Source organism: Mobula birostris, chromosome 15 (assembly GCF_030028105.1).
Source record: "Mobula birostris isolate sMobBir1 chromosome 15, sMobBir1.hap1, whole genome shotgun sequence".
Classification (NCBI taxonomy): domain Eukaryota; kingdom Metazoa; phylum Chordata; class Chondrichthyes; order Myliobatiformes; family Myliobatidae; genus Mobula; species Mobula birostris.
Genome location: NC_092384.1, coordinates 40,018,814 through 40,032,378, shown reverse-complemented (window position 1 = coordinate 40,032,378; position 13,565 = coordinate 40,018,814). Strand labels below are relative to the sequence as shown.

Sequence of the window (13,565 nt, the reverse complement as noted above, 5' to 3'; positions counted from 1 at the left end):
GCAGCAGGGGTTGGTGCTGGGCCCGTAGCTGTTTACCATTTACATTGATGATTTGGAAGAGGGGACTGAGTGTAATATAGCAAAATTTGCTAATGACACTAAACTGAGTGGAAAAACAAAGTGTATAGGGGATGTGGAGAGTCTGCAGAGGGACATAGATAGGTTAAGTGAGTGGGCGAAGGTCTGGCAGATGGAATACAACGTTGGTAAATGCGAGATCATCCACTTTGGAAGGAATAATAGAAGAGCAGATTATTATTTAAATGGTGAAAGATTGCAGCATGCTGTTGTGCAGAGGGACGTGGGAGTGCTTCTTGTTCGTGAATTGCAAAAAGTTGGCTTGCAGGTACAATGGGTTATTAAGAATGTTGGCCTTCATTGCTAGAGGGAATGAATTCAAGAGCAGGGAGGTCATACTACAACTATGCAGGGAACTGGTGAGGCCGCACCTGGAGTACTGTATGCAGTTCTGGTCTCCATACTTAAGGAAGGATATACTGGCTTTGGAGGCAGTGCAGAGGAGGTTCACCAGGTTGATTCCAGGGATGAAGGGGTTAACCTATGAGGAGCGATTGAGTCGCCTGGGACTATACTCTCTGGAGTTCAGAAGAATGAGAGGGGATCTTATAGAAACATCCAAAATTTTGAAAGGTATAGATAAGATAGAAGTAGGAAAGTTGTTTCCATTGGTAGGTGAGACTAGAACTAGGGGACATTGCCTCAAGATTCAGGGGAGAAGACTTAGGATGGAGATGAGAAGGAACTGTTTTTCCCAGAGAGTGATGAATCTGTGGAACTCTCTGCCCAGGGAAGCAGTTGAGGCTTCCTCACTAAATATATTTAAGAAACAGTTAAATAGGTTTTTACACAGTAAGGGAACTAAGGGTTATGGGGGAAAGTCAGGTAGATGGAGCTGAGTTTACGGACAGATCAGCCATGATCACATTGAATGGTGGGGCAGGCTCGATGGGCCGGATGGCCTACTCCTGCTCCTATTTCTTATGTTCTTATGTAGTGCATCTTGTGGACTTCTAGAACTGGCTTTGAGCAGATCCAAGCCATTTCTGAAGCTATCAAGTCTCACAATGTTACCAGAGGATCCCTTAATATAGTGAGGAAAACAAGATCCTAGCACAATAAGTTTTATTTCAAGTGAGATATTTCACACCAGATATTGCATGGAGATTTGAACTCCAACTGATGCTGCATGGAGCTTTGAACCCTTGTTTGATGTTGGTAGAAAGCTGTATTGACTGTTGTCATTAAGAGTGCATCTGTTGCCAGGAAGATCAGGCACACGAACATGGATCTTGACAGTAAGTGCGCAGTCTAGTTTTGTGATTGGGACAACTCCATTCAGAAATCATTGCTGATACAATCTGCTATGAGTAAAATCAGTCTTGGATTGCACCCTCCAGTTCAGTTTCAACACTCATCTTTCCATCTAGATTTCAAGGCTTTCAGGATAATCATAATTCATTTGGACCTGTGCTACACCTAACTCACTGCTGCTGATGGAATTTGTGACTCCTAACCAGCAAAACATCATGGTAAGTTTTCATCTTGCAAAAAAACAGCTTAAACTGAAACAGTAAAACTAAAGTCTATAACTTACAGAAATACAATAAATAGATTGCCTGCATACAAGGGAATGAGCTGGTTAGTTTAGGTGAAGCCAAGAGACAAATTATCCCCCAACCTAAAGTTAACCTTCTAAATTGCTGAAATTGTGTTTCCAGCAACTCAGAATTGGCATTCGTCTCACTTTGCACAGCTTAGGAAATGATGCAGTCATAGATGTTTCAGCTCACTGCCCTCCAGGTTCAACTTCGAGTTCAGCTATTTCAGATCATAATCACTACCACTATTTTTATGGACAGCAGACGCGGTTTATGTGGCTTCTGAAAGATTTATATAGCTCCTGCTATTCTTTAATGTTCCACTGGAAATACTTTTTGTTTCCTTGCTTGTCCCAGTGCAGGGAGTAGTTACATAAAGCTCACATTACTGGATGATTAAGTCAGATGAATCCCTCCCTCAGATGCTACTTAATCTCCAATTTCCTCCAGCAGATTGCTTGTTTCTGCAGACAGATAAATTGTGAGTTAAATAATCTAGCAAATGTCAATGCTGCTTATTGTTAAACCACTCGACTATCTGCAAAACCCATCCTATAAGGAAATAAGTCTTTTGTATTCACCCATAATTTAAAAAGAAGAAAATGCTGAAAACACTCAATAGCTCGGGTATCATCTGTGGAAAGTGAAACAGGGTTAATACTGTAGTTCAGGTCCAAGACCCCGTATCAGAAGAATGTAAGAAATGGCAGCAAGAATGTGCTCCACAACCTCTTAAGCCAGCTTTGGGATTTAATTAGATAATACCTGATCTAATCTTGGCCTTAACTCCACTTTTAGGCCTTGATTCATATATAAATTGAAAATATATCTATCTTGGGCTTGACTGTATTGAATGTCACAGTTTCTCTCTCCCTCCTTTTTTAAAAAGTGGGGTTACATTAGCCACCCTCCAATCCTCAGGAACTAGTCCAGAATCTAAAGAGTTTTGAAAAATTATCACTAATGCATCCACTATTTCTTGGGCTACTTCCTTAAGCACTCTGGGATGCAGACCATCTGGCCCTGGGGATTTATCTGCCTTTAATCCCTTCAATTTACCTAACACCACTTCCCTACTAACATGTATTTCCCTCAGTTCCCCCATCTCACTGGATCCTCTGTCCCCTACTATTTCTGGAAGATTATTTATGTCCTCCTTAGTGAAGACAGAACCAAAGTAATTATTCAATTGGTCTGCCATGTCCTTGCTCCCCATAATCAATTCACCTGTTTCTGTCTATAAGGGACCTACATTTGCCTTAACCAATCTTTTTCTTTTCACATATCTATAAAAGCTTTTACAGTCAATTTTTATGTTCCCTGCCAGTTTTCTCTCATAATCTTTTTTCCCTTTCCTAATTAAGCCCTTTGTCCTCCTCTGCTGGACTCTGAATTTCTCCCAGTCCTCAGGTGAGCCACTTTTTCTGGCTAATTTGTATGTTTCTTCTTTGGAATTGATACTATCCCTAATTTCCCTTGTTAGCTTCGGGTGCACTACCTTCCTTGATTTATTCTTTTGCCAAACTGGGATGAACAATTGTTGTAGTTCATCCATGTGATCTTTAAATGCTTGCCATTACATATCCACTGTCAACCCTTTAAGTATCATCTGCCAGTCTATCTTAGCTAATTCACATCTCACATCTTCAGTTACCCTTCTTTAAGTTCAGAACCTTTGTTTCTGAATTAACTATGTCACTCCCCATCTTAATGAAGAATTCTACCATATTATGGTCACTCTTACCCAAGGGGCCTCTCATGACAAGATTGCTAGATAATGCTAGATCTCTGCTTAAGAGAATATGGAGTATGTTTCTTTTACTCTATTACTGGTAATTATCTGTTGACAAGTAACAAGCTACAAACATTATTTAGTTACTGTATTGTTGAAGAACGCAAATGTCAATGATTCTGAATGGTTATAGTGTTTGCAGTTGGCACTGACATCACAGTTGCAAGCAGCGAATTGAAGGATTAATTAATTGTAAAATGTGTTTGTTCATGATGTTGACATTGTCAAATTTCATAATGGAACAGTTGTGCTTCTAAGATAGTTAGTTTGGAAATTTAGAAGAATAGCATCCAGGTGGCAGAGGTTCATGTCTACCTGAGTCTGCTGCCATACCAAAGCCTCCAAGGTATTCTGGAAAGAAAGATCTCACTGATTTTGTCTGCTGTGCAACAATGTACTTTTCCAAACAGCCCTTTGGAAGGAAGATTTGCCCCAAGGACTGCTCTAGTTCAGGGAGGTGCCTCATCGTCACCTTTTCTAGTTCAGTTAATGTTAGGAAACTATTGTTGGACTTAACAGTGATTTCCAAACTAATTTCCTTCTCCCCATCCTCCTCTTTCCCCGAGAATAAATGAGTGAGAACCTCCATCAGGCAAATTGCATGGGTTCCTTACAGTTCAAAACTGCAACAATCCGAGCATTCAAGAATTTGCAAATTCTGCTTTGCTTTGAAACTTGATCAGGCAGCCATATAAGTACTTGAGACGATTAATGGCAGGTCTGACAGTCCTGAGGAAACCCCAATTAATAAACTAAAAAATACAAACAACTCCTGAAATAAATTACCTCAGAAACCAATAATGTATAACTTTAATAATATGACTGTTATAATTCTATGAAGCAGTTTATTCATTTTTTCACCTTACAACAGTTGAAACATGAGATTATCTAAGGTATTTGCTTATTACATTGATTGATTTATACAAATAAATCACATCAGCTCCAAAAGAACCGTTATTTTTGAAGTCCTTTGAGTCAATCCTTTCCTGATCTAATCAAAATTTCTTTCAGTAGAAACTAGGACCAACAATTTGAATTATCTCTGCACATTTATGATTCCATTTTGTTGGATGCAGCCAGCAATGATGTAAAAACTGAATTCTGATTCTGTACCAGCACGGCTGGTGCGTCAAATTCCACCACCTGAAAATTAATAACAGAATATTACTATTGTGATATTAATTTTCTAAACCAGATGAATTTTAAACAATGGTCTGTGTCAACTAATATCCCATTACCTCATGTTCCTGTTCTTCCAAATGTAGTCATAGGTTAGTATTATATCCACTAATGTTTCATAGTATTTGCAGATTTGCGTTCAGTTTTGCAAGCATAAGATAGCCCATGGCTACTGTCAACAGTATTAATAATCAAGAGTGTAATATTAAAAATATTACTCTATAGGATAATCCTCACCTCTCCATTATCCATAACTAGAACTCTGTCAGATTCCAGAACTGTGTTTATTCGATGTGCAATGGTTAGTATCGTGCAGTCCTTGAATGCTTCTCTGATGGTGTGCTGAACCAAAGAATCTGTTTCTGAATCAATAGAGGCTGTAGCTTCATCCAAAATTATTATCTAATGGATAGATTTCACAATAGGTTAGTCAAAAGGGAGAAAAACAGACATTTACGTACTCTGGATGCCCCAATTCAGCTCACAGGCAGTGCATTACTTTGAAGTGGAGACAGTCAGAAGATAGAGAAATACAGCACTGGACTGTGTGGGCTGGGTCTGTAAAGAAACTAACGGTGCCAGTAATAAAAAATTACCTTGAATACCTGACTATATCTGCAGTAATTTGTTTCACTTGTATACATGAGATTATCCTAATAATTGGATCCTCGCAGGAGCCTAGATGTTGCATTTGACATTACTCAGTTTATTTCATTTTATTTTTACAAGCTATTTTTTCTGGGTAACAACAGGAACTAGTGGAAATACAATTCACTTTATTGCAAAGCAGGTTTTGAAAAGTATATTGTACGGTCGATATGAGGAAGTGTTTTTTTTTGCCTTATGAGATTAATACCACCCATGCTTCAAGTTTTCGTGCTTTAAAACATTTACATTGTGGCAGATCCAATAACCTGAAATTGGTGCACTGGTATAAGGACAAAGGATTCCCAAATTAACGTAACAGTTTGTAAACTACAGGACTTTTCTTGGGAATTTCCAGTTCTTTCTCTCATTTAGTCTAATTCTCGGGCTGTTTTCCCTACCTTTGAATTCCTCAGGATTGCTCTTGCCATGCAAAGTAACTGACGCTCACCAACAGAGAAATTTTCTCCATTTTCAGTCACCTCTGTTTCCAGTTTCTTGGGAAGCTTTGATACCTTCAAAACAGTCAGTGTTTTGCAATGAGCATGCAACAATAACTTTTTACTCAGATAATGATTGTGTTTATCCCATAAATGTCAATAACAATCATTAACCAGCGTTTGTTGGGAATATATTAGATGCCTTGTTCGTATACATACAGAACGAAAATAGCCTTTTAGCTTTAGGAGCTAGACCAAGTGCCGAGTACTATTCACACTGATCCGATCTTATTCTCCTCATATTCCTTTCAGCTCTCCCCCAGATTCTATTAGTCACCTACATGTTAGGGGCAACTTGCCAATTGACCCAGCAACCTGCAGATTTTTGGGATGTGAGAGGGAACTGGAGCACCTGGAGTGAACACATGCAGACTCAACTCATGGAGCTTCTGAGGTCGGGATTAAGTCCAGGTCACTGGAGCTGTAAGGAGGTGTCTCTAATGGCTGTACTACTGTAGTACTAGACTGTACCACTATACTGTGCTGCTGGTTTGCTGATGCTACTCAGGAGAGCTTAAACTAGTTTTTCAGAGGGCTGGGAACTGGAGCCCCAGGTCAGTAAGGGATTTACTTGGACCAGAAGATAAATGTCAGGGAAGGTGTTGAAAGGCAAAATCAAAATAACAGGTATGATGGGTTGGACAGTTTGAGATGTGTATATGTTAATGCTAGGAATATTATGAGGAAGGGCGATGAACTTGGAGCATGGATCAGTACATGGAGCTATGATGTTGTGGCCATTACTGAAATGTGGTCGAGAAAGGGGCAGGAATGAGTGATTAATGTACCAGGTTTTCAAAGTTTTAGAAAAGGTAGAGGAGAAGGTAAAAGAGGGGCGGGTGGAATTGCACTACTAATCAGGGATAATATCAGAGCTGCACACAGGGGGAACATAATGGATGGTTCAGGCACTGAGTCCATTTCAGTAGAACTCAGGAATAGGAAGAGTTCAATAACACTGATGGGATTGTACTACAGACCCCCCAGTAGCCACTGGGACATTGAGGAACAGATATGTAATCAGATTAAGGAAATGTATAAAAATAATGGGTTGTTGTCATGGGGGATTTCAACTTCCTGAATATAAACTGGAATTTTCTTAGTGTAAGGGTTTCAGATGAGGCAGAATTTGTTAAGTGTATCCAGGAGGGTTTCTTAAATCAATATGTGGACAGTCCAACAAGAGGAGGGGCTGTACTGGACCTGGTGTTTGGTAATGAGCCTGACCAGGTGACTCACATTTCACTGGGTAAATGTTTCGGGGGACAGTGACCACAGCTCTTTAACTTTCAGCATAACTGTAGATAGGGCTAAGTATGGTCCTTGCAGGAGAGGTTTACATTGGAGTGGGGCAAATTACAAGGGCATTAGGCTAGAACTAAGAAGCATTAATTGGGAATACCTTTTCTCTGACAAGTCCACATCAGACGTGCGGAGGGTCTTTAAAGATCAATTGCACAGTGTATAGGAAAAGTATGTTCCTGTCAAAAGGAAGGATGGGGATGGAAAGATAAGAGAACTTTGGATGTCCAGAGAGATGATTAATTTAGTCAAGAAGAAAAATGAAAAGTATGAATTTAGGATCAAACAAAGCACACGAGGAGTATAAAGAAGCCAGAAAAGAACAAAAGAAGAAAATTAGAAAAGTCAAGGTGGGCCACGAAAAGTCCTTGGCAAGTAGGAATAAGGTGAATCCCAAGGCATTCTATACATACATCAAGAGAAAGAGGATAACTAAGGAGAAGGTGAAACCACTCAAGGACAGAGGGAGGAACATTTGCTTGGATGCAGAGAATGTGGGTGAGATATGTAATGGGTAGCACAAAGATGAGAAAGTCTGCAGATGCTGGAAATCTAAAGCGACACACACAAAATGATGGAGGAACTCAGCAGGTCAGGCAGCATCTATGGAAAATAAACAGTCAACGGTCTGGGCCAAGACACTTCATCAGGACTCTTGATCCTGATGAGGGGTCTCGGCCCGAAACATCAACTGTACTCTTTTCCATAGATGCTGCTTGGCCTGCTGAGTTCTTCAGCATTTGGTGTGTGTTACTTAATAACTACTTTGCATCAGTACTCACTGAGGAAAAGGAAATGGAGGACCAAGGAATCACTGCTGAGTGTACAAATATGTTAGGGCATTTGGAGGTCAAGGAGGAGGACGTTTTGTGCAGCCAAATGAGTATTAAGGTGAATAAGTCCCCAGGGCCTGATGGGATTTACCCCAGGTTTATTGAAGGAAGCAAGATGCAAGATTGCTGGGCCTTTGACAAGTATCTTCATGTCTCTCTAGGCACAGGTGAGGTCCCAGGGGACTGGCGAGTGGATAATTTTGTACCTCTATTTAAGAAGGGAACAAGGGAAAATCCTGGGAACTATAGACCAGTGAGTCTCACGTCAGTTGTAGGGAAATTGCCGAAGAAAATTCTTAGGGATACGATATATGAGCATTTGGAAACCCCTGGCCTAATTAGGGAGAACCAACATGGCTTTGTGCTTGACAGGTCATACCTTACAAGCTTGATAGAGTTTTTTGATGAGGTGACAAGAAAGGCAGTAGATGTTGCCTACATGGATTTTAGTAAGGTGTTTGACAAAGTCCCTCATGGGAGGCTAATCCAGAAGGTTAAGATCCATGGGGTCAGCGGAGAATTGGCTGTTTGGATTCAGAACTGGTTTGCACAGAAGACAGATGGCAGTGGTTGCAAGGACTTATTCAAGCTGGAAGTCTGTAATTAGTGGAGTTCCAAAGCTTCAACATCCGTCCTATAGTGGAGTGCTGGAACCTTTGCTGTTTGTGATGTGTATAAATGACCTGAATGAAAACGTAGATGGGTGGGTTAGTAAGTTTGTGGATAACAGCATGACTTGTGGAGTTGTGGATAGTATAGAAGACTGGCAAAGAATGCAGCGTGATATAGATCAGTTACAGATATGGGCAGAGAAATGGCGGATGGAGTTTAACCCAGATACATGTGAGGTGTTGCACATTGGTATGGCAATTACAAAGAGATCCTTAACAGTGTTGCTGAGCAGAGAGATCTTGGGATCTCCTATGTTCTATGTTGTATGTTGTACGTTCTATGTGCTACTGTATTGTACTGTACTAGTAGACTGTACTGCTGCTGAAGTTTGCTTATGGATTTCCTGAGCTGTGCTATTCTGCAAAAATAAATAAGTGAATTAATATTTGAATTGCGCTTTCTTAAATAATACAATAAATATTTTCATAGTCTTAGTGTATATTTAATCAAGACTACTATTTATATTTATAGGGTTTTGTTTTTTAGACATTACATAGTATGGGGACTGGGCTGAACGGTGGCAAGCATGATTAGATAATAAACAGATGGTATAGCAATATGATTTTTCTGGCAAAAAACATTCATGCACTTTCATTAGCAAGCTGCTCTGTCAAGAGATTATATAATAATATCCAAACTACCAATTCACTGAAGTAAATAGTAAACCTATTTGCTAACTAAACCATGACTGAATACATCATTCATAATATTTATCAAAATAATTTATAAATCAACACCTACTGTGATTATGAGAAAAAATATATTGGAGTAATTAAACATCTTAGACAGTCCAGTGTTGTTACTAAAATGTGTAATCATCTGCTTTGTTAATATTAATGAGAATTAATGTTGTTTTGGATTGTTTTAAGCATACCATATCCTTCATGAAAGTCTGTTCAAGAGCATCCCAAATTGCATCTTCTTTGTACTTCCCAAAAGGGTCTAAATTGTACCTATGGAAAGAGTGCAGAATTCTAGATTTGAATAACTACTTAAGAGACTGTAGTATAGCAGATTATTTTAAAACAGCCAATGATTATTTTTATTGAATGCTGAATCCACTGAGATTTAGATGAGCTATTGCAAGGTTTAGTGAAGAATTGTAAAACATTTGGAACAAAGAAATAGGACAGGATATAGTACAATGTAATTGCTTAAAACATCCTGATAATTAACTAATCTCTGTCTTTGTTAAGAGACACTATCATGTTTAATACGTAGCCTGTTAGATAAAAAAAAATGAAAGTAGTTACAAGTACTTTAAATTTATCCAGTGCTTTCTACTAATAGAAAATTCCAATTTATAGATTAGAATCTTGACATCAGTCAATACAGCAAAAAAAATATTTCCTGATCCATTACAAAAGAATTGGTGAATAGTAGTTTATGTTATCTACTGAGGCAAATGGGCAACCAAAGTTTTGATGCTTAGACTTGCTCCAGTGACATCTGAAATATTTCCAGGGGAAAAAAAATTAGCTGTGCCTATAATAGTCTCAGTGAAGCAGAGGTCATCACACATAAAATATTGGCCAATAATAATAATAATATACCTGGCTTTCATACTATTATAATTCTTTAATGTTGACTAAATTATGAATTAGTCTCTTGACTTTTCTTGCAGATTATTTTCTACTACCTTGTTTTTCAGGTGTTATAAAGTCTTCTGAACATTAAATGAGAGATTTGGGAGGAATTTCATTGGTTTCACATGGAAAGCTCCTAAATCTAGACCACACATTTTTTACACAGAGCGTGAGAAGTGCAAAAATCAAGTACATAGATTTTCATCTGCTGATTGTAGTACTAGATGCTCTATATGAGAGCAGCTATGTGTTTTATGTTGAAGTCAATGGAATTGAATTTCAGCAGAGGATTAAATGCATGACTATACTTCTTAGAAATCTCTTGACAATGAAAACAACTTTCTCCAGATTTGTGAGTTCTCAGGTGGTTGATGAGGTCAAAATGGAATCTACTGCAAGCAAGAAATGATTGACAGGCAGGTGGGTAAGTGTTTTGAGGGAGTGCACTCTTCCTACTATTTATGCTGTGCATATGTGCATACGTTATGTGAATGGATCCCAGCTTCTCGATGCCACCTCAAATACTTACTTGTATTGAGCCAGGGACTTCCACAAGTCAATAGGATGTCAACTAAAGGAGGCATCGAGCACATCCTTGAGTCATTCGCTCTGTCCACCTGGAACTCTTACTATGATGAAGCTCAGAGTAGAATATCTATTTTGAGAGTCTGGCTTCAGACTTGTGAACAACTTGGCCTATCCATCAGAAGTGACTGAGTATAATAGTGCTAGGGATGTAGACCTGGAAGCAGGGCCAGATTAACCTAGTAGCAAAAGTAGCATATGCTACGGGCCCTGCATTTTCGAGGGCCCCACACTAAATGCTTGCAAGCTGCAGTCTGGTGAAATCGGCATCTCACCGTATTCTCACAACGATCTGGCAATGCTGTTGTTTTCACGTCAGGGGAGCTGCATGGTATGTGTGTGCAGGCGTGTGTTGGCTCCTTGCTGTGTCGTGGTGACCTTTGTGCTATCTCCCATGCTCCCACGCCGCTGCAGCCTGCGCTGTTAAGCCACTGGAAGACGCCCCACTGACTTTGACTGTGCGCTATGTTTTGCCGTCTGGACCAGTTAAAATATTATGAAGTTTTTGGATATGGAAGGTCATAGTGCTGAACAGCTCACTCAAAGTTTACTTGACTTTTTAAAGGAAAATGACATTGATATAAAAGACTGCCGTGGTCAAATTTATGACAATGCCAGCAACATGAGTGGCAAGTATAGTGGCTTACAAGCACGAATTAAAGAGCTGAATGAGTTTGCGGATTACATTCTATGTTTTGCACATTTACTAAAGTTGGTTGGAAAATATGCTGCTGAATGTTGTCAAGAAGCATTAATTTTCTTTCAATTTGTAGAAAGCCTGTACACATTTTTTTTCTGCTTCTACTTTTCGGTGGGATATCCCTTCTGCTGCATTATCTGATGGTGGTGCTCATTTGCCCATTGTGAAAAGAATGTCAGATACCAGGTGGTCAGCTCGTGCAGATGCAACAAAAGCACTTTTACACTGCTTTTCTGCCATAAAACAAGTCTTGGTTGACATTTCAAATAACAATGATCAGAAGGCAGAGTGTCGACAACGGGCTCGTGGACTACTTTCAACCATGCTGAAGTTGGAAATAGGAATAATGGTCATATTGTGGGATCAAGTATTACAGCGTTTTCAAATGACCAGTGCTTCTTTGCAATCTTCTGGCCAAGACTTGAACACAGCTTGTGCACTCTATGAATCCTTGCATGGATATATTCAAGCTATGCGGTCTACTTTTTCCAGACATTAAGCAGAAAGCCAAGTGTGAAGATTATCAACAGCAAACTCAAAGAAAACACAAGCAAAATCGTGCGTATGATGATTTCAGTGGTTCCAGCACTCTTGATCCACTTGTTGAATCTCAAACGTTTCTCAGAAGTTTAAAAGCCAAACATTTCTTGCCTCTTTTGACAGCTTGCTTTCTGCCCTGTCAAAAAGGCAGAAAGCTTATCTAAAGGTGAATGGTGTTTTTGGATTTCTTCATCAGTTACAATTGTTTACACCTGAAGAGATCGTAAAGAGGTAAGCAAATCTTATTAAATCATATCCGGAAGATCTGGAAAAAAGTCTTGATGAAGAATTTGTGCAGTTTACTGAACTGTTGAAAACTGATCTTGCTTCTCATATTGGCGTCAAACAAGACCTTGTAGAGTTACAGTTGTACCGCTTGATAACTGACAATTCTTTGGAGTCATGTTTTCCAAATGTAGAAACTGCCTTGCGCATCTATTTGTCACTCATTGTTACCAACTGCTGTGGAGAACGCTCATTTTCAAAACTGAAAAGGATTAAAAATGAACTAAGGAGCACCATGGGTCAAAACAGATTGAACAATCTCACTCTAATGAGCATTGAACATGAACTTCTGCATGAAATAGACATTGCCAGTATCATCAACAAATTTGCTCATGTTAAGTATAGAAAATATAACTTTTAAATGTAGTTTTGTTACTTTTGACATTTGAAATTGATACCTACATGTAAGTAATACTATTACTGAAGTGTCAGACATTTGTCATATTATCTGTCTGTATAGCAAACGAAAAAAATGAATTACTTTACTATGCAAGTAAATAATTTATGCTTTAATACTTAAGTGAATTTTTTAAATTTAGGGCTCCTTTATAACATATGCTACAGGTTCCGCACTAGCTTAATCTGGCCTTGCCTGGAAGAGGATGCAGATTCATTTATACTGCAAATAGATTGGGAAGATTTTGGTATCTAAACATGTTCCTTCTGACGCTTTGCAGATTGTTTACATCTCAGATGCTTAGGAAAAGGATAAGGATCACTGCTGCCCATAACATTTTTTCCAGGTTTCATACCTTTCACCTTCAAGCACTCTGTTCATCAAACAATCAAATTGACGTTGCATTATTGATGTCTGCCTTCACTGAGAAGTTGGTTCCAATTAAGTGGAGTGGCCCCCGTACTCCCCTGTGTTATTGTCATCATTTATTATGAAGAGGCAATATTGTACAGTAGAAGCAGGTTGGGAGAAAACTTTTGTTCTGTGGGTGATAAGTCTAACGAGCATTCGCTCATTTGCCTTAGTGAACAGATGGGTTTTGGTTTATTATTGTTAAATGTACCAAGATACAGTGAAAAGCTTGCCTCGTACAGATTAAATCATTACACAGTGCATTGAGTCAGAACAAGGTAAAACAATAACAATGCAGAATAAACTGTAAATGCTTCCAAAAAGGTGCAGAGCAGGTAAACAATGTACAAGATCATAACAAAGTAGATTGTGAGGTCAAGAGTCTATCTTATTGTACAAGAGGTCCATTCAAGAGTCTGATGACAGTCAGTTAGAAGCAGTCCTTGACGCTGAAGGTATGTACATTCATGCTTTTGTATCTTCTGCCCGTTAGGAGAGAGGCGAAGAGAGAATAACCAG

The 13,565-nt window shown here is 39.0% G+C and overlaps 1 protein-coding gene across 4 annotated transcripts in view; it reads right to left on the bottom strand.

Annotated features, from left to right (window-relative positions):
• Positions 1-4,242: 4,242 nt before the first annotated feature.
• The window catches only part of abcc12 (ATP-binding cassette, sub-family C (CFTR/MRP), member 12), a 127,055-nt gene continuing 117,732 nt past the window's right edge, over positions 4,243-13,565 (bottom strand). For all 4 annotated transcript variants that reach the window (XM_072279630.1, XM_072279631.1, XM_072279632.1 and 1 more), the window contains 4 exons: positions 9,417-9,495; positions 5,637-5,750; positions 4,828-4,992; positions 4,243-4,554 (listed from right to left, as the gene is read on the bottom strand). In XM_072279630.1, the coding sequence (XP_072135731.1) occupies positions 4,462-4,554; positions 4,828-4,992; positions 5,637-5,750; positions 9,417-9,495 (451 nt within the window). In that variant the 3' untranslated portion in view covers positions 4,243-4,461. The remainder of the gene's footprint in view (positions 4,555-4,827; positions 4,993-5,636; positions 5,751-9,416; positions 9,496-13,565) is intronic.